The sequence below is a fragment of the Rousettus aegyptiacus genome, unplaced genomic scaffold (assembly GCF_014176215.1).
Source record: "Rousettus aegyptiacus isolate mRouAeg1 unplaced genomic scaffold, mRouAeg1.p scaffold_m13_p_8, whole genome shotgun sequence".
NCBI lineage: Eukaryota > Metazoa > Chordata > Mammalia > Chiroptera > Pteropodidae > Rousettus > Rousettus aegyptiacus.
Genome location: NW_023416311.1, coordinates 93549851 through 93577124, shown reverse-complemented (window position 1 = coordinate 93577124; position 27274 = coordinate 93549851). Strand labels below are relative to the sequence as shown.

The 27274-nt window shown below is 36.7% G+C and overlaps 1 protein-coding gene across 1 annotated transcript; it reads left to right on the top strand.

Annotated features, from left to right (window-relative positions):
* The first annotated feature begins 142 nt into the window (after positions 1 to 142).
* On the top strand, positions 143 to 25458 carry TARS1 (threonyl-tRNA synthetase 1). The gene is made up of 19 exons (XM_016121984.2): positions 143 to 309; positions 4702 to 4782; positions 7723 to 7913; positions 11223 to 11346; positions 12525 to 12646; positions 13380 to 13497; positions 13754 to 13818; positions 13911 to 13989; positions 14795 to 14941; positions 16047 to 16145; positions 17112 to 17278; positions 18289 to 18451; positions 18548 to 18685; positions 19045 to 19122; positions 19285 to 19385; positions 19518 to 19622; positions 21158 to 21230; positions 24320 to 24434; positions 24912 to 25458. Exons 1-19 carry the CDS (start codon positions 253 to 255, stop codon positions 25058 to 25060), a joined length of 2172 nt encoding a protein of 723 aa, XP_015977470.2. The 5' UTR covers positions 143 to 252; the 3' UTR covers positions 25061 to 25458.
* Positions 25459 to 27274: the final 1816 nt, after the last annotated feature.

Below are 27274 nucleotides of genomic sequence, written 5' to 3'. Positions count from 1 at the left end.
AGGGCGTGGTCACCCAACAAGCTTTTCCATTGGTTTAGAGAAGGGAGAGCCCGCCTTTCCCCGTTATCAATTGGCTGCCCGTACTCCCGCCTGGTTAGGAGGCGGGGTTTGGGCGCTCGCAGATTGCATCAGCTGGTCTTTCCGTACCACGTGGTTCCAGAGCAGTGTTCCCGGAATCCCCAGTCCATCTCTGATCGGCCTCCGCTGTCCTCTCCGTCCAGACCATCGCTTTTGGTTTCCATCTTCTCATCAATGTCCGAGGAGAAGGCCAGCAGCCCTTCAGGGAAGATGGGAGGCGAGGAGAAGCCGGTGAGTGGGGCGAGGAGGCGGGCCTGGGGCTCTCCTTGGTACCCAGCGGCCGTGCCCGGCGGGGACGAAAAGAAAGAAGCGGCCGGGTTCGTGTGGGGCGGAGGAACCGATGTAGAACGATGGAACTCCTGGAGAAGTCAGAGTCTCCTTCGAGGAGAAATCGTCCATTCATAGCACAGGGCGGGGCCTTGCAGGTCATATCTGGGTTTATCTTCTTTTTGTAGGTGAGGAAAAAGACCATGAGTGAGTGAGATGCTCAAAATCACATCTAATTAGAAATCGAGACAATTACGGAACTCTCACACTAGTGTTTTATCTCACCTTAAGCGAGAAGAACATTGCAGAGACTCAATCTTAAAACCTTGTTAAGGGTAAAAGTCTCTCTAAGAAAAGGAAAACCTAGTTCCCGAGATCTGATAGAACTTGCTCAAGTTTGGCTGATTTGTAATAAATGGTGGAGGCCAGATGACCTGACAAACTGTAGAGAACTTACACATTTCCCTTGCCTGGTGCTGGAGGCAAGTCTTATCTTATTTAACACTTGTTAATAGTTTCACTTTTGAATTTTCTCTTTGTTGTCATTGTTGCTTAGGAACATCTCCCAGGTCACTTTCAGGCCACCGGGTCTAGTTCGTTTGTCGTTTACAATGAATAGTCAAGTATTCATTCTGTGGGGTCACTGTGCTGGGTCATGCAACTAGGAAGGTCTATAGGATCCCGCCTGGCCTTGAGGGCCTCACAACCTGGTGTGTGAAAGGAAAACATTGATTTTGCAGTGCAGTTAAAGAAGCAGGAGTGCCCAACTCTGCTTGGGAGCACTCTTTTGAATTGAATTTGGAAGAATGGTGTAAGTTTACCAGGTAAACCGGATAGGGCAGGGCTTTCCAGGTAAAAGTATATAGCGAAGGCATGGAAAGGGCAACCTTGAGTGAATTGTCTGCGTTGCTTGGAAGAGATATGCCAGAATGGGGAACTACAGGGATCAGAAGGACCTTAGACAACCAAGGATAGTCGAAGTTGTTTCCTACAAGTGAAAGGTTTTAAGCAGGGAAGTGATAGATAAGAATTGTAGTTTTAAAGATCACGCTGGCATTGAGGTGGAAGGTGCGTTGGAAAGAGGTGAAACCACAAGCAGGAGGCTCTTGTAATAGTCCAGGTGAGAGGGGGTGAGGTCTTCAGCCAAAGCAGCCTCTGCCCTAACTCTTGATAGGACAGATTACTTAAAAGCCACAATTTTCTCATCAGTAAGATTGGTATGTCCTCTAATTCAGGAACTGAAAGGGGAAAATTCATGTGTGCAGATTCTAAACTATGAACTATATGTATGTATGTATATATGTGTGTGTATATATATACATATATACACGTATACACATACTTACAGTATATACAATGAAATATCACACAGCCAAGAGATGAAGTACTGCCATTTGCAACAACATGGGTGGATCTTGAGATAATCATGTTAAGAGAAATAAGTCAGGCAGAAAAAGTTGAGAACCATGTGATTTCACTCCTATATGGCATATAAAACTGAAAGCAACAAGTGAGCAAGACAAACAAACAAAAGCTTGTAGGCACGGACAACAGTTTAATGGTTTCCATTGGGAAGAGGAGGGAGGAAAGTAGATAGGGGTAAAGTGGGTTAAACATTTTTGACAGAAGATTTGGCTTCGGGTGGTAAACACAGTGGAATATACAGATGTGTATTATTGAGTTGCACACTTAAAACCTATATAATTTTTTCAACCAATGTCTACCCAATAAATTTTAAAAAGTGATAAAGGGCGCTTATTCATTGACTTCTTTTAATTCATATTTTTCCACTAAAAATAAATGGTATTTTTACTGTTCTGTAACCTGTTTACTTTTTTTTTTTTTTTTTTTTGCTTAATAGTCTTTAGTCGATGTTCCATGTCCATAAATATTTTGCTATGCTCTTCTTAATTGGAGGTGACGTATGGCTAACAAATATATGATTTCTCCCTTTTCTAATAATAATTACCTAATATTTATTGAGTGTTAATATTTATTGAGTGGGGTCTGGCATTGTACTACATGCTCATTCAGTTCTCAAAATACCTCTGAATTAGCGTTTGTTATTATCCCCATTATACAAATGAGGAAACAGGTGTAGGCACAGTAAGTAACTTGCTCAGACCCAGTATTCTGTAACCAGTACTCATAACCCAAATGCCATCCTGCCTCCCGTCATCGCCTGGAAACAAGTCGGGGACAGATACTCTGTCAAAACTATTAGATTCCTATGGCATACTTATCCCAGCCGTCAGTCTCTGGGATTGAATTTGCTTAAACCGTCCTCTGCAGATACCTTTTTTCCAACTCATAAACATCCCTGAGGAAGGTAATTCTGTAGCTACCCTTCACAATCCAGTTCTGTGTCCCAACATTTGGGTTGAAATTTTAGGTTGCTTTTACATAAATATGTAATAAATGAATTCCTATTTTTGTTCTGTTTTCGTTGGAAATAGAGAACAGCGGCCTGCTGTCTTGCAAATTGTAGTAAAGACAGAACGGGCCTCAGGGTTCGAGGAGACCTGTTTTGATGTCCCAGCATGCACCTTGCTACCTGTATACTAATGACCTAATTACCCTCTTTGAGCTAGTATTCTCATCTGTAAAATAGATGTATTTAGAGCACAGAAAACCTTTGGGTTAATTCTCTCCCTCTTTTTAACTACTACTATTCATTTGACAAATATCCATGTGACCAAAACCTAAAACATATTATTAGAAAAATAGAATCATTTCATTCTTTTTTCATTTTAAACCTGTAGAGACAGACCTGCAATTAGTTTTCATCCCTTCTCTTACGAAATACATTTGACTAGTTACATCACTTCTGTAGTGTAGTGAAGGCATATAAGGAATCTTGTAACCCTTTTACTACTTTACTTGATTAGAATGGACTTAAATTATGTTTGTTATTCATCTCTTAACTGTAAATAAACCTTGAAAGTATTAAATTCAGAATTGCAGAGTGGGGAAAGTTTTAGCTCAGCATGAAATTAGGAGTCATATATTTTATAGTTTAGTTTATTTTTTAAATTATACAAGTAACATGTTTTATAAGATTCAAAAGAGCAACCAAAGTGTTCAGCTCTTAAATGGATAAACAGTGAAATATTATTTGGCAATAAAAATGAATAGAGTACTGGCACATAGAACATGGATGCTGAAACTTTTTGTGCACTTTGCTTTAGGATGTTTCTGGGCAGTCACAGTGAAATAATGTGTTTCTGAGAAAATCCTCTTCACGGTAACCCAAAATGTAGTTCAGGGTTTCTTGACCTCAACACTGTTGACACTGGACTAAATAATTATTTGTTGTAGGAGGCTGTCCTGTGTGCATTGCTGGGTGTTAGCAACGTGCCTAGCCTCTACCTACTACATGCCAATCGCACCCTTTACTTTGTCAACCAAAAATGTCTAAGTGTTTCCTGGGGGGCAAAATTGCTTCTGGTTGAGAAACACTGGTATAGACCTGCTGCTGTTGGTTGCTTTTTTGCACAGGACTTATTACTTCACAACTTTCTATGACTTCATGTACTTCTGATTGAAGTCTATGTTCCTTATGGTAACGTTTAGTGCTTGCTTCTGTCTGAGCCATAGTCTGTCTTAAATTATTCCCTAAAACAATCCTGCTTTAGTCAGCCTGGTTTAGTCTGTGTCTGCCCCTCTCTCTTTCTCTTTTTAACATGCCCAATGGTAAGCTTATGTGTACACCTAGAACACATTTTCTCCATTTTTGAAATCCAGCTCGTTGAAATCTTCATCCTTGAAAGTCCTAACGCTTACTACTGTCCTAGCTTATTTGACATCTAATCGTAGCACTACAACTGTATTCTTTTCTCCTCCAGGAGTTTTTCACACATGTATGCCTTAGTTTCCCTGGAGAGATTAAGTTTGCACGTGGTAGGGGTTGGGTTTACTTCCTCTGCGGGTTTAACAAAATACCTTGAGCACAGAGGCTCTTAGTGGTACTTGTGGAATGAATGGATATATACTGCACTGATTTTTTTTTTTTCCTGAAAATACTGTTATTGAAAAATTGCCTTATTGTGGCTACATATTTAAATATGTCCACATAAGCCTAAAGCAAGAGTCATGAGAACAGGCAAAATAAATAAAATGTGAAGACTTGAACATTATCAAGTAACTCTTGTTTTTTTAGGAGTTATCTATATTATAAGCTTTTAACTTGCCTTTCACAGTGATCAGATTTTCTAGTCTTTCAAAATCAAATTTTCACTTTCTTTTAAACAGATGCTAGAATAACATCCTCAAAATTTTTCTGGGGGGCAGCGTGGAGGGTTGTCAAGTTAGATTAAAATATAAAAACCTTCTTCTTCTTTTTTTTTTCTTATATAGGTAGGTGCCAGTGAGGAGAAGCGGAAGGAGGGAGGCAAGAAGAAGAACAAAGAAGGATCTGGGGATGGAGGTCGAGCAGAGGTAAGACTCTGTTGTTAAATATTGACAAGGGGCAGGGAGCTGTCTCAGACTTACCCCGTGTAAGATACTAGTGGTTTACATGGGGTTGTGAGATGGCACTAGGTGTGAAAATGAGGGAGAAGGATTAAAGTCTGAGATGGGAAGAAAGACTCACAGTTACTTGTTGTTGAATGAAGTAAACAACTGAAGTCTGATTGTAAGAAAATCTCTGAGATTAGAAAAGAAAATAAGAGAATAAAAGTTGCAGAGAAGGAGACTGTGGTACTTCCCCACTATGATTCTTTCATTGAGTAACATTTTGTGGGGGAGAGACTTGGTGTTTGAGCTGATACTGAACACAACAGAAACCACAGCAAGCCCACTTCCTTGACCCCATTCACACTGTTTCCACTTGGACCTGCTGCTAGGGTTTGGTTTTAAGCCAGGATAAGTCTCCTTGAGGCCTCTTAAGTGTAGGGAAAACGCTGTCAGTTCCCTGCGCTGTTCAAAAGTAAGCCAGGAATCAGCCTGGTTCTGGGCGTCCTCCTTTAGGAGGCAGTAAAGCTTGTCTTGCTACTTTATTTTTGAAGGCAAACTGCTGCGAACTGTGCTTCACTTGTTTTAGTCACTAGAACCATTTTATTAGAGACTCTTTGGACAACTACCAGAATGCAAAGAACAAAGGAATAGGCTTTAAGAAGTATATTATAGCATAATAAACTGGCTTTAAAGCACTATTTTTGTCAGTGCTGTGTTGCTAAATTGATAGTGCTTCCATTCAGCTAAGGTCAATTTGTAGGTGATCGAGGACCACTGAGTGTTGCTTAGAGCCCTGCCTAACCCTCAGCTTACGTTTTCTCCATTATATCCGACTGTAATTGTGGGGGAAATTTTTGATTGTGAATTTAAAAATTTGCAAGTAAATGGAAAAATGCATGCGTTTCCTAATTTCTTCTTTATACTTTCAATACAATAGTACAAGCTATTCTGTTGAGAATTAGCTCGGAAATAGGAAACAAAGGTTACAAACAATTAGAGGACTTTTCTGAATAGAGAATGGTAAGTGCAGCGTGGGATTATATATGTACTAAGTGATCTTTCTGGAAAAACGTGCGCGGCGAGATGTCCAAGACCTGTCCTTCTCTGTGCTCCCACCATTTACATACTTGTCCTGTCCCCCTTCTAAGGGCAGTGTGCAGGACTTGTTCTTCTCCGCATTCCCGGGGCCTGGCACAGAGGGTATCTGCTCCGTGAAAGTTGAATAAATTAAGCTCGACACTGAGTTCTTCTGATTAGGAAGTGCCAGTGAATGTGGAGATGAACTGCAGAGAGATACAGAGGGTCCTGCGGGCAGGTGAGACTGTAAATGCTTCCGGGCAGGTAGGGCCAGGCAGTGTGCTTCCGCCCGAGGGGTTCAGGGTGTGGTTGTAGAATGCCAGGCTCTGACCTCTCAGTTAATTCGTTGGGCCTTCACCATTGAGGCTTAGGGACCCTTGTGATAATTCATAAAAAGACTCCTAAAGAGCACCCGAATGGCTAGAGAAAAAAAGGGCTGCTGTAGGTGGGAATTACAAAGAGATTGGGGCTCTTCCATGCCAAAAGATGAAGACTGAGAAAAATTCTGATTGTAATGAGAAGGAAATTTAGTATAAGAGGAAGAAAAAGTACTATTTCATATAAGATAAACTTACTGTTCTAATAAGTTATATTTGGCCTGAAAAAATATATATTTTTAAAGATATGGCTATTTTTTTTCTTTTACTCTGATATGTAGGGAAACGTTAAACTCTGAGGGTGACATAGTGGGTAACTGACCACCAGCAACCATGGTACCCAAGCTGGGTGATCAATGAGTCTATACGGCATGGCCGATTTTTATTTTCTATCCTCACAAGTCAGGAGTAGGTCCACTTGTACTCCTTTCAGATTGCATGTTATATTGATATATATTTTATATGGAATTTTGGGTAGCGTTGTCAAAACTGAATAAGTGTTAAAGCGTATATTTGAATAAGCTATTATAGCTGGTTGATTTAAATCTATGTGAATATACAAACTCAAGGTAAATTTAAGCCCTCTCCTCTTTGCTTTTGTATGTAGCTGTTAATATCCAGGTTATTTTCACTTGAAAATCATAAATTATGTTAGTGGTTTGACTGTTTTGTGATCACAGATTCACCACCTGCCTTTTGAGATGATTTAAATACTGGAGTCTAACAGTAGAGGAAGTCAAATCTCTGGTTATTGTCTATTTTTTTTTCTTTGTCAGATTTTTGAGAACCCGAGTGGATGTTTTGTATAAAATATTTTATATAAAATATTTTGCTTGATTTAATGCGATGTGGGCAGTCATGCTGTGCTGTTCTCTTATATTTGCTAATTAAGTACTCCCAAGGAAGAGAGTTATTATGGCTTTGAATTCAATAAATAACTTTCCTCGAATGGGAGTCCTTAAGTCAAATAAATTTATAGTTGGTTACTTAAAAGTTGTGAATGGAAATATAGCCTGACCATTTTCACAGACCATATCTTGAAGAAGATTGACACAAAATGAAAAGCCAGCTAGTTTTTATTTCCAGTATTGTTTATAGTTGTAGTTAATTAAGATCGTTCAGTTAGAAAAGTCCTTAAGAGAACATCTTAAAAGAAAAAATGTCACCTTATGCAAATAATAGCAAAATGGTAACAATTGTTCATATAGGTTGTTGACAACCCAGATATTTATTATTATTTATGCTCTATTTTTTAAATTGGCTTAAAGTAAAAATTATACGAAAAGAGCATTTAACTACTTTAACTTCACTTAGGACATTCAGGTACTGCTTGGTGATTTTGGCAATCCATTTACCACAGTGAATTAGTTAGTAATCATGGTTTTTGAATTGTCTTTTTATTCTTTCCCTTTTCTGAAAAGAAAAGCAAGTATTTACTTTATTTATTTCCTCATTTGTCGTCTTGCAGTTGAATCCTTGGCCTGAATATATTAACACACGTCTTGAAATGTATAATAAACTAAAAGCAGAACATGATTCCATTCTGGCAGAAAAGGCAGAAAAAGCAAGCAAGCCAATTAAAGTCACTCTGCCTGATGGTAAACAGGTCGATGCGGAATCCTGGAAAACTACGCCATATCAAATTGCTTCTGGAATTAGGTATAAACTACACCTGTGACCTTCTTTTGTTTGTAGTTAAACTTTTAAACAATTGTCAAGTTTTTATATGTTAATGTTTTTAATGTTTAATTTACATTTTTGGGATTTTTAAAAATCAAAATGATGTGGAGCTTTATAGTTGAAATCCAATTTCTGAGAGATTATACTTTGGTCATACCTTACGAGAATTTTGTGTTATTCTTATGCTTTGATCATAAATGCCACGAAGCCAAGTAGATAATATTTCACATATTTTGACTTAAATGCCTCAGTTTTGAAGTTAAATAGTCAGTCATCTCACCTGGAAAAGTTAAACTGATATATAACACATGAAAAAAAATGTATTGTTTTTATAAATTCAAAGAAAGGCCATGTCCGATCTTAAAATTTAATGCTTTTTTTGGCTGGGAAGAAGTAACTGAGAAATAGATGCATGCTTTGTGCTGTAGTAAATGCTTTCTTAATGAGATATGATATCGTGATCAATAGTTGGTCAGTTATCAGAAAATGATAAAGCTGGAGAAGCATACATTGATGCATGTTATCTTGTATCAGGTGTTGGCAAACTGTGGTCATAGCCTGTTTTTGTACGGCCTAAGAGCTGAGAGTGGTTCTTAAATGTTTTGAAAAAGTAAGACAAGTAAGAAGAATATGCAACAGAGACCATGTGTGGCCTGCAGTCTAAAATAATTATATGGCCCTTTGCAGAAAAAGTTTGCCAACCTCTGTCTAAAACATTTTAATTTAAGACATGTAAATATATATTTATTCACTAATTGTGTGTGTGTGTGTGTGTGTGTGTGTGTGTGAATAGCCCAGTACTGAGAAGCAATCTGAGTGCAGAATCCCTTCAGATTTTTATGTAGTTACTTCAGTTATCCCTAACTTGACTGTTTTTAAGCGACCGATCTTTATTAAGCCTTCCCAAGCATTCACCTTGCTTTTCATAAAAACCGTAATTCCCATGTTGTATTATTATTTATTTCTATTTCTATTCATACTATTTAATTATACTTGAGTTGAAACACATGAAATCACCATATGATTGTCAAAAATAGTTGATTATCATCAATTTCATATTGTTGAACCTAAGACATAAAGTGACAGGTAAATAAACAGGTTTGGGAACCAACCCAGCTGATTATTGCTGAGCTTACGATAGAACTAGTGGGAGTAGAAGCAGTTAGGTCAATGAGCCATGAGTCTTTGATGTGCCACAGACATTGGTTAATGCTTTTTACAAAGAGAATAGTGTTTTAATTTGACCACTGCTTCTGCCTAAAGTATTACTACTACTTGTAATATCAAGCAGGTTTCCATGTGAGATCATAAATAACTGGGTAGACCTTTAAATATCAGTTCAATCTGTCATTTTAAAAGCCATTTGAATAAGAGGTCCCTCCATTGTTACACACTGATGTTGTAGCTGTGTCATTATTGAAATTCAGACTCCTATTAGTCCAAGAATTCTTCTCTGCATTCTATAATATTGCCCTTCAGATTACATTGGAATTTATAAAGTGGGCAATTGAAAATAATTTTTTGAGAACTGCAAAATTCTAAGTTGAATTACATAAGACATTTTTGAGTTTTAAAGCTGGACTTAAGTCATTCATCCGCAATTGAGGGTGCTTAATGAGGGTGCTTAATTTTTACAACAGTCCAGAATAACTTCTTATTCTGTAAAAAATTACAGCGCGAATAACAGGATGTAGACGTTCAGATGATTAGTAATGAATATGAAATGGAAGAGAAAAAGAAGACATGCTCCATTTGCTCTAGGAGGTTTTCTTTGAAGTTTTGTTTTATTCTGAATTTGAAAGTATGGATTATTTTATCCTTGCTTTGAAAAATTGAAATGATCCAGTATGGTCCATTTGTGATCTCCATTTTCAAAGTAGCTCTACGTAAGCATCTCAGGGCACCATTTTGAACCCTAAGATAAAAGTCATTTTTTCCTCAAGAATATGGAGTATTAGTAGTTGCCTTTTGATCAGTTCTTGAGTCTTTTGAAAACTGTCTTAAAATACATTTCTCTCTGCCAAATCCATGCGTGTTTTGTGAAATTTATATATTTTATCCATTTTATTGGCTTCATTTGATCTCAGGAGGGAAGGAAACATTGGATATAATTTATGGTAAATTCAGTGAGAACATTGAAAATGAGATGGGAATGTATTGTTTACCTTCTGTTTGCTCTTCTGTCCTTAAGTGGAGGAGGTTGTATAATATTGGTTGTAAACCCTTAACAGAGCAAGGAGAGAACCACCCAGCACAGCGACTATAGCTAGCGCAAGCCTTCTGGTGGTATATTTAAGGACTGATGGTGTAAAGGCTGTACACTTTTCCTTCGTAGCGTAGAGTGTGTTCTGCTTTTGTTGGGTTATCAAGACTTACAGACTGTCATTTCTCCAGCTCCACAAAGATCTACAATCTGACTATCCTTACTCAATTCCACTCTAGCCACAAAGCTTCCTGAACCTTTCGTAACTTGCCTCCCTGTTTGCATCCCTGCCCATTCCCTCCTTCGGAGAGGCAGCTCATCTTCTTTACTTCCTGTCCAAATCTTTTGATCTTTTAACCCATCGTTACTTCACCCTTGAAGCTTGTGTAGACTACTCTGACCTATGTTGCTTTCCCCTTCTCAGAACTCCTGTAGCTTTTACACACACTCGATGTGGTCTGACATCTCATCACTCAGTGACACTTTGTGTTGTGTACCGAATAGTGTGTCTAGATGACAGTTTTACCATACTAGTAACAAAGTTTTATTGAACAGTCCTATTTATTACCTATTTATTCGTTATAAGGAATACCATCTTAGGCATTTGAGTCATTTATTGTGAGGTTAGCATTGCCTCTCAAAAAAATTCTGTTACAGATTTACAGGAAGAAGAGCAGCAAACCTGTTTTGTAGCCTCACCCTCATCCTTTGCCTTTGTTTTCCCATTGAGGTCTAAATAAATAGCTTAGCTTGGTGGATAATTTATTTGGAGGATATAAAAAATTAATCAGACCACTGAAAATTGTTTATCGGCATTGCCGAATCTGCTTAAATAAGCATTAAATGTCGCAAAATAGTGTTCTGAATTTTTAGAATCTTCTAGTTATATTCTTAGGTACATTTTGAGGGTTTGTCACTTTTCATTTTATTCCAGAGGGATAGACATATGTATGTATGTGCCATATATGTCGTGTTAATATATAGTTATTTTCCTGGTCCCCCCCCCCCCCGCAAATTAAGTGTTGTACTACAAAAGATTCTTTTTTAGAGTCTTGTGTTTTATACATACATGCATATTTTTTAAGTCAAGGCCTGGCCGATAACACCGTTATTGCTAAAGTGAATAAAGTTGTTTGGGATCTGGACCGTCCTCTGGAAGAAGATTGTACCTTGGAGCTTCTCAAATTTGAGGATGAGGAGGCCCAAGCAGTAAGTGTTTATTCACTATTCATTGAATTTTGGGATGAAAATTCTCATTTGTAATGTCTTCCAGCTCTCTGCAGTATTTCTCATACTACTGCCAGTGACTAAGATTTATTGATGTTTTGCTGTCATATTTGAAATCTTCATTTTGTCTTTCATTGAGAGAACATAATAAAAGTGCTCGCCTTATAAAAATAAGAAGTGAAGTTGAATAAATTTATTTTCAATAGTAGATACTTAAATGGAGAAAATGTTCTGGGAATTCTATTAAAATTTTATTTAAAATTGATTATGCAAGTAAAACTTGTTTTTGCACTATCCATTAACACTTAAGCAAGATGCATATATTTAACAAATAAATTTGAAGTACTCTCCATATTGGACAGTTGATTTCCATATTTTTCTCATCTTAAAAATCAACCTACATTTGATGGCAAGATTGCCTCTTGCTTCGTGATGGTATACTATATAAAGGGAAATAAAATATGTTGTTTTATTTTGTTTCATTAACGAAAGTTTACTTATGTATGTGAATCAATGGTTTTAGAATGCATTCTAGATTCTTAAAGATAATTTAAAAAATTATTTGGGTACCTTACTATTAAATCATAAAAACTTTGCTTTGAATATAGTCCAGCTTATCTGAATGACCAGCTTAAAAGCAAGTACTGCCATTTGATTTCGGTGACCATATATTGTCCTTATATTTTATAGTTGTACCACTTTTGTTGTTTGGGGCCAATAAGAAGAAAGCAGGTATAATTCTTAAGTAATGCCCCGTAGCCAAGTAAAGGCAGAGCACAGCACATGGGATGTGGGTACATTGACTCAAGAGACCCTGGTCCATTGCAGTCAAGAAGACAGTCACATTGTGAGAGGCAATTGTTTTCAGGGGACAGAATCCATCTCATTTAATTAATGGTGCTAATTTGAATTTAATGAGTTCAAAAACAGCTCAACTATGTAATTTCTAAGGTATGAGTACAATTTAGTAATTAGCATCCTTTTAAATTATTTTGGCTCTGAATAGAATCACACTGAAGTTTGTAGATTTGGAAATTTAGATTTTTTATATCTTAAGTTTATTTATAATAAATTTTCTATATCTCTTTCAGACAGCCATATTAACTTACAGTTTGTATGCCCTGCCCAGTCTCACACCTCATTTTTCTTTGAATTTTCAGGTATATTGGCACTCAAGTGCTCACATAATGGGTGAAGCCATGGAAAGAGTATATGGTGGATGTTTATGTTACGGTCCACCAATCGAAAATGGATTCTATTATGACATGTACCTTGAAGAAGGGTAAGTTATGTAAATAAAGAAAAATCTGAATTACTATGGATCTCTACATTATTTTTAAAGAGTTCTCAGTAAAGGAGGAATGATATAAAGCTTGTTCCTTCATAGTCACCAAGTAATCCCACTACTAAAGCTTAAATTGTAGTAACTTATAAAGTTGTAGAGACTTTAGTGAGAGGTTTGTTCTAGATCAATGGAGGTAGAGCCTTAAGGTAGCGGTCTCCAACCTTTTTGGCCCTAGGGACTGATACTCCTATGAGAATCTAATGCCTGATGATCTGAGGTAGAGCTGAGGTGGTGATGCTAGTGCTGGGGAGCGGCCGCAAATGCGGATGAAGCTTCACTCACCCGCCTCACACCTTCTGCTGTGTGGCCTGGTTCCTAACAGGCCACAGACCAGTATCAATCAACAGCCCGGGGGTTGGGGATCCCTTCTCTTAAGATATATTGGGAAATAAAATGAAGCTGGTTCTCACTTCTCTTTTAAACCTGGTTATAGAGTTAGGAGGGAGGATTCACTAGTGAGAACAGTCTCCGTAATGACCAAGGTAGAAGCCACTGAAAATATAAATTATAAATATACTTTACGAAAAATGTCTAGTTTATAATTCTAGTACATGATACAAGGGTCTAATTTTTTATATTAAAACCTGGAAGTATTCTAAAGAAACATTCTTCCAACCTGTCGTGTGAGTAGAATGGAATGGAATGAGATTAATTTTACTTTCTTCTTCAGGGGTGTGTCCAGCAATGATTTTTCTTCTTTAGAGACTTTGTGTAAGAAAATCATTAAGGAAAAACAGGCTTTTGAAAGACTGGAAGTTAAGAAAGAAACTTTGTTGGAAATGTTTAAGGTAAATTGAACCGTAACAGATGGCATTTACTTTCATCACTCATTAATGTTATTTGAAGTTGTCACACTGGGTTTTAGTGTACCAAGTGGAAGCCTGTCCTGTTCTTTATAAAAATTTAAGTGTTTCAAAACATGAAATATTGATATTGATAATATTCATACACTGCTTTGTGTACTCTGAGTTATATTTTAGCTACAATACTTAGAAGTAAAAGTTAAAGAAGATTTTTTTAAAAAATAAATTTTTCCTGTTTCAGTACAACAAGTTCAAATGCCGGATATTGAATGAAAAAGTGAATACCCCAACTACCACAGTCTATAGGTAAGAATATCAAACGTCACTAAATACAACTAGTATAGTTGTATTTAGTCATTTTAAGTTTTTTATAAAAATTCCTTTCATTTCGTCTTTAGGTGTGGCCCCTTGATAGATCTCTGCCGAGGCCCTCATGTCAGACACACCGGCAAAATTAAGACTCTGAAAATACACAAAGTGAGCAATGTGACTTTGAAGACTCTCTACGTAAACGTGTTTGTCTGCCATAGATATATGTTTAAACTTTTATTGGTTTCTCTTTCTACCATTTTTCTTCTGCATATGTAAGGGTGGAGTTTTTTTCTCATGCTGTCTCTTGACTGTGGGTGCTATGTGTGATTAGCCATTTTTAGCTGAAATCCTAAGCAGTGGCTGGCTGGCCATTCACCACCAGAGCACATGGGGATGGAGGTTTGGGGGATACACAGAATCACAGTTATGGGCCATCACGGCCCTAAAAGCATTGAGTCTCAATGTAAGCGTATGTGCTTTTGCCCATTGTGTGTCTCAGGTAACAATTACCCAAGTTGTTCTTGTTAAAACCAAGCTAATCTTGTCAGTGTCGTACTGGTTTATAAATATTTTATGGGTAATTATTAAAATATACTTTGTCATAAGAATAAGTGAAGAAGACTGTTTTGTTGGTTTATTTTCCATTTTGGCTTAATCATCTGTGAGAGGAGCTTCTATGGTCAGTCATGTTTGGGGAGCTGCATTTGAGTGGGTATTGAGGGGTGGGCTCTTTGGAGGGAATTAAACAGGAAGCTTCGTGCTACGGAGCGTGCACAGCTAGCTGTTCCAGCTCAGCCTCAGGGCAACTGTGAGACGTTTGTTTACTAAGTGTGCACTTTCTGTGCCATTTTCTTGCATAGGGACTACTGTGAATTTGATTTATAAGGTGACCGTGAGAATAACTAACTCTTAAAATAAATGAGATATTTACACATTTGAATATCATTTCACGATTAATCTGTGTTTTCAGAATTCCTCCACATACTGGGAAGGCAAAGCAGATATGGAGACTCTCCAGAGGATTTACGGAATTTCATTCCCAGATCCTAAGATGTTGAAAGAGTGGGAGAAGTTCCAAGAGGAAGCCAAGAACCGAGATCATCGAAAAATTGGGAGAGTATGTTAAAAACAAAAAACAGTAATGTGTCTAGATTGAGTTTTTATTTTCACTTGAAATGTAGTGATATCAAGTACTAGGAATTGCCTTTTGAAGAAATACTATCACTTTTAAGTATTGTACTGTGTCCTATGTAAGTCATAAATGACCTACCGATTCTCCACATTAATTTTGTGCAGTACTGAGCACTAGACAAAATTTATTTTAACTACTTTTATTGAGAACAAATGCTGATGACCTACAATTTTCTGTTAAAGAGGTATCGCAGTGTTTCATAGAGCTGGGAGATACCTTGGAGGCCAGCTGGTCTCAATGACATATAAAGATGTGGAAACTGAGTCACAGAACGATTAATCTACTTGTTGCCCAAGGTGATGTAACAAGTCACCAGTGGATTCTATGGTGACATTTCCTTTATCCTTCTACCTGTGAATGGTTTTTAAACTGGAAGTTAAGTTTTAGATGAACACATTTCTTTCTGAAATTGTGTTCGCTCGGTGCCAGGCACCCTTGGTGGTTAGGTTACGAAGCTTGAGCCGGAGGCGGCATCTGCTGCCATGCTCCCTTGACTACCTGAAGTGAATTCCAGCAGTGATCGGTGGGGCAGCTCCCTGAAAAGTCTGACCATTTCAGAAGGGGGAGGGTAGGCAAGAAAATAGGAGGTGTGTTTCATTCACCATGACCCAAAGTCACCAACTTTATCTCTGTTTTCTATTTTATTATCACTGTTTTTTTTTTTTCCTTATCTCCTCTTACCACTCTTACTTAAAAAAAAAAAAAAAATGAAGAAAAATTAAAAACACCTAGATCTTAGAGCTTTAAGAAATTAAAACTAAAAGCTTCCCTCTGTGGATAGAAGAGAACTAAGACCCGCGCTCCATGTCACTTTTGGGTAAACTGGACCAGGTTCAGTAATGTAACAGAGAACTAAGTTGTAAAGCAACTGTAATTCTGTACGATTAAATTGCACGACAGAATGTCGACATGTTTTCTTCAGATTGGGAATGGCACAAATCAAAATATGAGATATATTCTAACTCAAGAACACTGAAGTTTATGTCGATGTTATGCACGTATGAGCATTCTTTGCTTTTCTTTTACCCAGGACCAAGAACTGTATTTCTTCCATGAACTCAGCCCTGGAAGTTGCTTTTTCCTGCCGAAGGGAGCGTATATTTATAATACGCTTATCGAATTCATCAGGGTAAACCATACTCATTATTCTGCAGATTTAAGACATAAATGGATTTTTTTAAATAAGATCTGCTAAAAGGAAAGATAATCTTGTATTTAAGAAGAAACATTTGTAAAATGAATAAAAAATGAGAGTCTGAGGTCTCATAAAATGTTTAAAAACGTCTTTCTTCCTAACACATAATTTTGTCCACATGGGTGTGTACACAGGGGAGAAGCCAGTGATCTTGAAGTGGGACTTATGACTCCTTACACAGGAGCTCTGTGTGCTCTGGTGATGCATTTGTATTTTCCTGGAAAAGCAAGTTAAGTGTTTAAAGCATACATTTATAGAGAATAGTCTCACCAATATCTGTGAACACACCACCTAATTTGACACATTTTTACATTGGACTATATTTGCTTCAGATTTTTTGTTGAAGTAAACTAATGCACATACAGTAAAGGGGGGGATCTCCCCTGCTGGACCACTTTCTGATCCATTTCCCTCCTTTCCTAGAAGAAACTACCCTTTTGAAGTTGACATGGATCCTTCTTATCCTTCTTGTTGTACACTACCCCATACATATGTGTCCTAAATAGTTTGTGTTTTAAATTTACATAAATGAAGTCTCATTTGTGTATTAATCTGAACTGTGATTTTTAAAAAATACATACAGATCCAGTTATTGCCACTTGTTATCTGTTATTCCGTTATATAACTACCACAATATACCCAATCCTTTATAGGCAGACAGTGGTATAATTTCTGATTTTTTGCCATGTTACTAATTGTGCTGCATTATGACGAACGTCATTTTGACACTTATGTACATGTTCAAGAGTTTCTTCTTTGGTGTTTACCTCCGAGTAGAATTTTAGATTAAAACTCGTATATCTCGAACTTCATTAGAATATAAAATTGCTTTTTAAAGTTGTACTCCCATCAGAAGAATGAGCATTTACTTCCCTATGCATGCATTCTGTTTTCTAACAGAGTGAATATAGAAAACGAGGATTCCAGGAGGTGGTCACCCCAAACATTTACAACAGCCGGCTCTGGATGACTTCGGGTCACTGGCAGCACTACAGCGAGAACATGTTCTCCTTTGAGGTGGAGAAGGAATTGTTTGCTCTGAAACCCATGAACTGCCCGGGACACTGGTATTTAGCAGCTTTCAGTTTCTATTGATGATTTTCCCATGCCGCAATTAGTCCTAGATTGCTTTTCTTCCTTTGCAAGAATTTTTGTTAAAAACAAGCTATGTAATCAGAAGAGTATTTAAATGCAACATTATTGTGGTATTAGAATTTCTTCTGTGCCTGATTTGGTCTTCAGTTCTATTGACATGCAAGAATGGCACTGGTGTAATAGCAGTGAACAGGCAGAATAGAAAACAGGAAGACTGAAATGTGAGGCATAGCAAATTCTCTAAGTTTTGCGTTTCTTAAAGAAACGGGTTCTGTCAAAACCTACTGCTATGAGTTAACATCCTTGGGAAATCTGCCTTGTGGCTGCTCCTTTTCCTATCCTTGAAAGTTGGGTGAAGAATAGCTTGGGTAGGACCAGGAAGAGCTATGGCTACAGGTGGCTCAGTGTCTACTGCTCCGAGAAGCAAGGCCTCGAGGGCAGAGGAGGTGAGAGGAATCTCCACGAGGGAACTGGGTTGCAGATCAGGGAACCAATTGAGTTCATTCTTAGTTTTCCCAGATTCTTCAAAGTGTCTGAAGCACCTTCGGACTAACAGGGACCTGAGCACTTTGGGGAGACACAGGAAAGCACTGACCTTAGTTTCCACTGTTACACACAATTCGTATAGGGCTAAGATGGTGGGGTTTTGTTGTTGCTGTTGTTGTTGTTACTTTTTAAATATGCACCTTAAAAGCAGTGCTCAAATTAATGGAAATATTGAGCACAAGGATTTGGCTCCAGACTTAACAGGAATAAATTTTTTATTCGCTCTGAATTATGGATGGTTGTTATAATTTATTTGTTATAATTTATATAACTTATTCATGCCAGTGCTTATATTGATATATGACACCCAGAATTTGAGAAATGTCGCTTTTATGAACAACAAAAATCAGTGGCTTTTTGACAGCCTTCATGTAATATTATGGAAGCAATTTTTATTCCTGTATTAAATATCAGTGGGTTTTACTTTTTTCTTCAGCCTTATGTTTGATCATCGGCCAAGATCCTGGCGAGAGCTACCCCTGCGGTTAGCCGATTTTGGGGTACTTCATAGAAATGAGCTGTCAGGAGCACTCACAGGACTCACGCGGGTACGAAGGTTCCAACAGGATGACGCCCACATATTCTGTGCTATGGAGCAGGTATGAGACTCTGGGATAAAACACATTGAGAGAAGTGTCAAGAAAGTCTAGGAAAATTACCACTTCGTCATTCTTTTTTTTTTTATTTATTTAAAGATTGAGGATGAAATAAAAGGTTGTTTGGATTTTCTGCGTACAGTATATAGCGTATTTGGATTTTCTTTTAAACTGAACCTGTCTACTCGCCCAGAAAAATTCCTTGGAGATATTGAAGTCTGGAATCAAGCTGAGAAAGTAAGTGTTATTTTTCAGCCTGCTTGAATTCTATTTCACTGAAATTGGCTTTCTCTGGAAAGTAAGGAAGCCAAGCCTCTTTAAATGGATAAAAGCAAAAGAAACTTGGAAATGGTTCATAGGTTTGTGTAAGCTAGTTTTTTTCTGTATGATTTTGTATTTAGAAATGGTTAGATGTGTTTTCAGTCATTAAGCTGTAACCTTTAAAAGGGGTTTATGTATTAGTATGTTTAGGTGGACAGAATGATAAAGCAGAGAATAGTGGCCCATGAAAGTAATTACAGTAACTCCATTCTCAAATTAGACGGGTAGAAATTACAGATGAACAAAAATTAAAATAATTTTCACTTTATCTTTAGCAACTTGAAAACAGCCTGAATGAATTTGGTGAAAAGTGGGAGTTAAACCCTGGAGATGGGGCTTTCTATGGTCCAAAGGTCAGTAGCAAAGTATATTTGATTAACGTGACTTTCATTTTTGATTGAAGAAGAGACAACTTTAAAATAAGTTTTTTAAAAAGGGAAAATCAGCCCTAATGCAGTTGTTGGGCTCAGCTTAATAGAGACAGCATCTCATGATAACCCATCTTTGCTTCTTAGATTGACATACAGATTAAAGATGCCATTGGTCGGTACCACCAGTGTGCAACAATCCAGCTGGATTTTCAGTTGCCCATCAGATTTAATCTTACTTTTGTAAGGTAAGTTTCTGGTGTCTGCTCTGAATATCTTTTTTCAAGGACATATTAAGGAATGAATACATATATATTCAGTTTTGTATGTATATACATACACACACAAAATAAAGGAAAACAAAATTTTTTTCTTTCTAGTCATGATGGTGATGATAAGAAAAAGCCAGTGATTATCCATAGAGCCATCTTGGGGTCAGTGGAAAGAATGATTGCTATCCTCACTGAAAACTACGGAGGGAAATGGTAACTTTTGTCATTGTTTTCTCCTGTTTTTGTATGGGTAATGTAAATTGGCTCTAAAAAATGTCTACTGTCTAGTTTAGTTATGTGGTGGAAAGGGAGAATGATTCCAATTAGTTTCTTCTAATTAATGACAGGTATTCACTAAGGAATCACAATCAACCCAAATTTTTTAGCTTTAAGAATATTTGTTAAGAGTAATTATTTTTATTTCAGAACTTGATTTTTTGAATGTTATATAATACTTTCTAATTAGGAATTATTATTCAGTAAGAAGCATATTTGTCGTTTTAATGGCTCTTCAGGGTTTGGGGTTTATACAGCTTCAATATTTTCATCTGAGTAAACAAGAGTACTTTGGTTTACCTTGTTCAGTATTGTTGACTGTAATAAGTATTTTAACACCCTTTAGAAGCCACGTATTTTATATACATATATAAAACATAACAAGACACAAACCATTGATCAGACTCCAAACTGATCAATGGTCTCTGTCTTGTTATGTTTTGGCTGGCAAGATATGAGCACATGATTTTATTTTTAAGCAATTTTGCCTGGGCCCACAATTCATAAAGGCAGTTGAAAACAACACGTTATAAAACACTCATTTCATAGAGCCTGCCGTATTAACTGTATTGATGCAAAACTTCGCGAAATGCTATAAGTCTGTTTTTTCTTACACATTGCAGTCATTTCAGTTTTATTTGTAATTTGGTTAGTTCTTGGTGTTAGGAGAATGTCTCAGTGAAATAAAATTATCTCTTTCAGTTATATTTTACAGAATTAAATATGGGAAACATTCTCTATGTTACATCTAGAGAACAGGGGATCATCAGCTAATTGCTCTGCCAAACCCATGGAAGGTGGGGAAAAGCCCACCATGTGGGTAGAATTTAGTGTCTACTCCAGGCTTTCCCCTGATGTAACATAATGACTTAAAAGAGAGGAATGATCAAGAGACACACTGTGATCTCTGCAGTATTGGGGGGTTTCACACCTGAAATACTGTACTCCCAAGAGAGAATTACAGATGAGGTCATCTTTTAATAAATAACAAAAACACTCGTTTTTACCAAATACCTTCACCAGTTATTATTGGTTACAATTTACTGAATCCCGCAAATTGGATCTTGTATAAACTGAAGATAGTCTGTGTCCCCCATGAAGAAGAAGTAATAAAATAACACATGAGCAAAACAGCTTTTTGAACCGCCAAGTGTGGTTCTTTCACAGCGTGTTAATGCCTCTGGCAGCCAGTGCATGGTGTTCTGTGACCTGATACATTGCAGTGTGAGGCATAGTCCTAATTTGCTTTGCCATCTACTTAGCAAGACAAAACTTAAATCAGATTTTTCTTACTTAGGATTAGTTTTCTGTGCCTGAATCTCCCATTAGTCTTTATTGGAGTTTGAAAAAAAAAGCCATGTTTTTTAAAGTGGCACTCACATGTTTCAGGAAAAGATACTGAAGAGTAGACTAATAAATGTGCCATCTTTGTTTAGGAAAATCTACATTGAATATTTTTAATTTCTCCTAAGGCCCTTCTGGCTGTCTCCTCGCCAGGTGATGGTGGTTGCAGTGGGACCAACATGTGATGAATATGCCCAAAAGGTACTCTATAATAATGACTTTTCTTCTTCTTCTTCTCTTCTTCTTTTTTTTTTTACATTATTTTCAGTTTTATTATAAAATCACACACACAACAGAGATTGTCATAAGTCATGTCTTGGCTCTACTTGCATTCAGTACTTGCTCTTGAGCAGCTGTTTTTGGTTTTACCGTCTGACATGTTCCTTGTATTGTTTCATGCAGTCTTTTTTTGTCCTGCCAGGCACTGCTTCTGCTCTTTTTCTTTATGACTTTTCTTTAAATTTAGTATCTGTTATTCGGGTAAATCAAGCTGCTTATGTTATAGAGGAATGTTATTCTTTTCCATCTGTGGTGAGCTTGACTAGGTTATTTACTTCTTTGCTGCTTTTTCTTTAATGCTTTTCTCTGTGGTTCCATGATCAGAAGACATAATTCGGGTAGTGTTTAGTATTAGCAAATAGTGAGTGCCTCAGTGTGCTATGTATATTCAAATGCATAGCGCAGTTTAAGTTGCTCTTTGACTCAAAGAGTAATTTTGCTTCATTTTCAATATAAATTTCTTCAATTATTTGAAACTTTTTTGCAGGTTAATGGCACACCAGACCAATGTTTTGCCCTACCCACCAAAAACTACCTTACTATGTAGAAATGTCTGTTCATACTTTACACCCAAAAGACTAGAACAATCTGTTTTTTTATGTCAACAATTCTATACTAAGGAATATTAAATTATTAAAAGTTGTGTTATAAAAAAGCATTGTTTCAGAATCACAAGTTAAGAGTAATAAATTGGTTAGTTAAAACAGGTTAAAATCTAAAATTCATTGAACAATATTATAACATCAAAAACATGTTTCCAGATCATCAAAATAAATTGCACTCAGGTCTCAACCATCTTTAAGAAATAAATGAACTTTAACCAAGCTAAATAGCAAATGATTCAGACATACCGTATTCCTATTATTGTACACAGCAGTTTTAGTTCTACATGACGAGAGTCAGCTATGTTCCACGGTTAATTCACTGTACTTCATCTTATATGCATTATGAAGGCTCACACAGGAAGACGAGGTCTGTATTGGTCAACTCATTTCTCAGCTGGAAACAGTACTGACCTCCCTTCTCTCTGGGGGTGAGATGGCATTTGGAATTATGCAGGGGTAGGGTTTTTACCTTGGGGTTTTTTTCAGTTATATGGATTGAAGAGGAGCACTACTGCTGATACTTTAGGGACCAGAGGTTGAACAGTCTACGGTTATGGGGCCACTCCCCCATTTGCAGAGTAGCCCAACTCATGTGTATACAGGGCCATGGTGAGAAACTAAGGCACTGGTGCTTTTTTCTTTAAAGTAGGTTATGTTGAAAATGTAGTCTTATCCTGGCACTTTAATAAACTATGTAAGAACCCTTCTGGAATTTGCATACTTATAAAATCCCAACAGTTTCATTATTTAAGGATCATTAAGGCATGAACACCTTTTAGTGAAATAAAAATGCTTCATTCAGATTTTTCTGTCATATTAGTGGTAGTTGGTTGACAGGTTGATGAAAAATTAACCTGGTGTATTTAATTCAATTTACATAATCAGTGCATTTTAATCTAGTGTTGCTTTTTTTTTAAAGGAAAAATACTGAAAACATTTTTACTTAATACACGAAGACCTGAGACAATAAAGTGGAATTTGTATTTTTGAGGGGAAAAGGCAGCAGTGGATAATAGTAGCTAATGTAGTTTGCCAACTTTAAATTCCTGGAAGTTTGTTTAGATGTCCCAATTTGATCTTTGGCTCTAAGTCGTTTATCTGCCTCTTTCATTTAATAAGCTTTCTTTTCATTTTTGGGATGAGATTTCAAGACACACAGTTATATAAAGATATGAGGAGAAAAAAAACAGTTGTTAGCCTGATTTTGGCATAAGATGACTTAGGAGAAAAGAGGCTACATTTTATTAAGAATAAAATAACCTGATCATTGGTTAATGATATATACAAACACATACGTGTGTGTGTGTGTGTGTGTAAAATAGACTAACAAATAAATTTGTCAACACGTTCAAACCCAAAGTGAGTTCAATAATTAGCTCTATGGAAATAGTTTCATTTACATGTGGTATATTACAGCCTGGTAATATGTGTCTATTCCCTAAACCATCAAAGTATCCAATATTTACAAATTACATCCCTTATCACATTAGGTTGAAACACACCATTTTGTTCTCATGTCCCCCATCAGACCCTTGGGAACATTAAAGCCTGTCCCCTCATGTTTCCAGTGATTAGCTCAGTGCCCAGCACATAGCAGGAAGACCCTCCATGAGGTGCTGGTGAGCAAGGTGGCAGGTAAAATAGGCAGTGAGTTGTCGGAAGTGGCTGAGGTAGGACATGATAAGCTTTGTTTTAATGAAAAGAAAATCCCTGTTGGGAAAGAAAAAAATTACTTTTATTATTTCTCAAACCTGATATTTTTTTTTTGCTTACACTTGTAGAGTTCTATTTACTTAGTCATTGTATACACAGAATTATTAAAGAACTAATAGTGTTAAAAGACAGTTTATATTCCATTTTCTAGGAACATGAAAGGAGCTGTTGTGATGCCTTTAGCCTATAGTTTGTGCTATAACATTTTTAAAAAGTATTGGACACAAATGGCAGCATCAGGTGGATTCCTGTTGCCAACTTGCTGCCTATTTGAGGGATCAGAAATGTTATATTTTCTATTAAACTTGACATCCATCATTGGATGTATTAAATGTAGACCGATAATTTATTTTCTGGAAGCTATATAGGGAATTTAAGATTATATTTGCAAAAAGGATTTCTTTCCTTCTGTAATGTACGTTTTAAGAGTGGTAATTAAATTTAGCTTATTGACTGCCTGAATTCTTATTTTTAAGAATTTTCTAAAACATTCAAGAGCAGAATATGTTGTTTTGATTTTATTTTTATTGTAGACCCAGATCACAAATTAATGATGCATGTATTTTAATAGATATGTTAACATTTCTTTTGTATACTTGCATTATTACACAAATTGCAGGTTAAATAAAAATCATTTAAGATCAAAATATTCTAATTTTAGATCTGAAGAATCCTGTATCTCTCTTTAAATAGGTACGGCAGCAATTCCATGATGCTAAATTCATGGCGGATGTCGATCTGGATCCAGGCTGTACATTAAATAAGAAGATCAGAAACGCACAGTTGGCACAGTATAACTTCATCCTGGGTAAGAAAGGAAGCTTACCAGAGAAAATCTGCCAGACCTTGGGAGAATTCTGAAATCTTGACGCTTAGACTTAAGAGAATTGTAGTTGTCAGTTGAGTTCCTTCTAATCCTTACACTACTAAGTTTATTGAGTTGATATAAGTAAGTGAAATTTTAGTGTGAAAAAGAATATTCTTTAAAAAAATTCTGTCTAAAAATTTTCTCCCCTTCACCTTTTATTTCTTCATATGGTTAAGTTTTTATCAAGTTGGCTAGACTAAGTGACTCAATAAACACAGCAGTTTTAGTCATTGCAAAGTGGGTTTTTGTTGTCTTTTATTTTAATGAAGAGACTTTTAAATGGGCGGCCCTACTATAAATGGTCACCTGTACGTTTTAATCAGAAGAAACTATAAGAAGGCTTTGGGTCCTGGGATTTCTGTTGGAATGTCCAATCGAACTCTTCCATCTAAGGATTCTTATTGTCTTTTGTTGTAGTTGTTGGTGAAAAAGAGAAAAGCGGCGGCACTGTTAACATCCGTACAAGAGATAACAAGGTGCACGGAGAACGTACCGTTGGCGAAACCATCGAGCGGCTGCAGCAGCTCAAGCGGTTCCGCAGCAAACAGGCAGAAGAAGAATTTTAAGGAAGAACGTTGCCACTGTCGGCTCAGTGGGAAAGGATGAGCCAGCGTTAACGCTAATCCATAGCGTTAACTTCGTACTCTGGAAAACATTAATTTATACCGAACTTGTAATAGTTTGGCACGCAGTCTGCTTAGGTGACTACAGGGGAGCAACCTCTTTTGACCTAGACAGATTTTAGACAATGTATATTTGAAGGAGGTAATTAAAAGTGGTGACACATTAAAATGATTACATTTGTTAACTATATGAGCACTGGAAATAAACCATGAGGGATGCTTTAGTGTGATCAGGGAGGACATTTTTGTAAATTTAATGCAGTTGAAACATAAAACCAGATTAGATTCAGATGAAAGACTAGAATTAGATTATGGTATAAAAATAAAAACTTTAAAATTCATACGTTTCAAAAGACTTCTCTGACCTTCACATACATACTGCACAGGGTACCTGGAACAAATGGCATGATCGTGTTTATCTTTAGTGTTTTATAAGGACGATGATGTCAGGTGGGGGAGGGGTGCATATCTGCAGTGCGTGCTCTCAGAGTAGGATATGAACTAGGCACCTGCTTCTCGGTCACAGGATAACGTAATCTTTTAGGGGTGTCACTTTTACTTTACTTCTTTTTTAATATAAACCTTTTAAACAATTAAAACCAACCATGGATCTAATGTAGAGTAGATTTGCAAAAATTTTTAAGATAAAAGATGAGGCTTCAAAGAAATGTATGTTAATGGCAGACTATTCTGGGCCATCGAGTCCCTTATTAGACAAATTCCTTATTCTCATAAGGGATAATTTTTGAATTTTTCTACCAGTGAATGGTATTTCAGAGAACACCACGAAATAAGGAATTCCTTATGTGGATATATATGAATTTCTCTTTAATCATTTTTAAAAGGTGACATCCTAGCAGTTTTTTAATAACCCTGTCATGATGTGAGCAAAGGTCACTGAAAAGCAAAGCCTATTTGCATAGATCAATCCTCACTTTAATAAAGGAGATATGATCTTTAATCATGGGGATTTTTTTGAAATTTTATAATTAAGGTTTGCTTTATGACTCTCTTAAGACTTAGGCTTTGATAGGTTTGTAATTAATTTTCATGTGTATCTTGAGAGAAACTATCTAAACCAGAGCTTTGCATTTTCAAGTCATGAACTAAAATTGCTGAATCATTTTAAAACAATATATTTGATTATTATTTTTTTAATTAAAAGTATTTTAGTTTGGATTTTTCTTCAGTTTTTTAAAAAAATTATATTACATAATCATTCTGTAGTCCAAAGACCAACTGTGATTTTAGCTACATTTTTCATTTCCTATTTTATACTTAAAACAACAAATGGCTTATGTATTAACAATTTCCTTGAGATATTTATAGAAACTTTATAAACCTTTCAAAGCTTAAGATATAAAATATATATTAAAGACGTAGGTTGGCAGGACTGGGAACCCAAGAATCCTCTTCGTAACAGACACCTTAAGCTTTGTCCTTGCTTCCAGTGGAAGCTTTAAAGGACCACGGCTAGGGCCTCTTCCAGTTTGTGGGCTTATCCCATCAAAGCTCTTTTCTCTGCAGTTAGTTCATTTTGTTTCTTTTCTTTTCCTTCTGTTTCCTGGAGGGCAGAGACTGTTCTATTGACTTATTCATTTGTTCTATTCTGGTATATAAAAAGAATTGAAAGAACCTAACTGCAAAGCCTTTATTAAGCATCTAGTCTATTGAGAGTTATCTTGGCAATCAAATATACAGGAATGATTTGAGAATAATGACAACAAATGTGCAAGCACCATGTGATAAATTCTGTAAAGACAGAGTTTGTGAAGTAAAAAATAGGTACCAAAATAAAGTAGGTATCAAAATGTGTAAAATAGGTACCAAAACCAAAATCTGTAGATACAGATTAAGTCGGGAGTACTGAGCAGTCAGATTATAGGCAAGTGAAAAGGGTGAAGGACCTAGAATGGTGGGCTGAGGTCACACTTGAACCCCTGTGACCTCATGTACCCAGTGAGTCCTCTCGCTTCACTTCTTCATTTCAGCAATGGACGCCTGCACCGAGACTGCTTGACCAGTGCTTTTCAAATTGTACTGGGCATATGAATCACCAGGAAATGGTGTGAAAACGCAGACTCATTCTGCAAGTCTGGGCTGGGTCCTGAGCTACTGCGTCTAGTAAGCTCCCAGTTGTGCAGAGGAGCACACGTT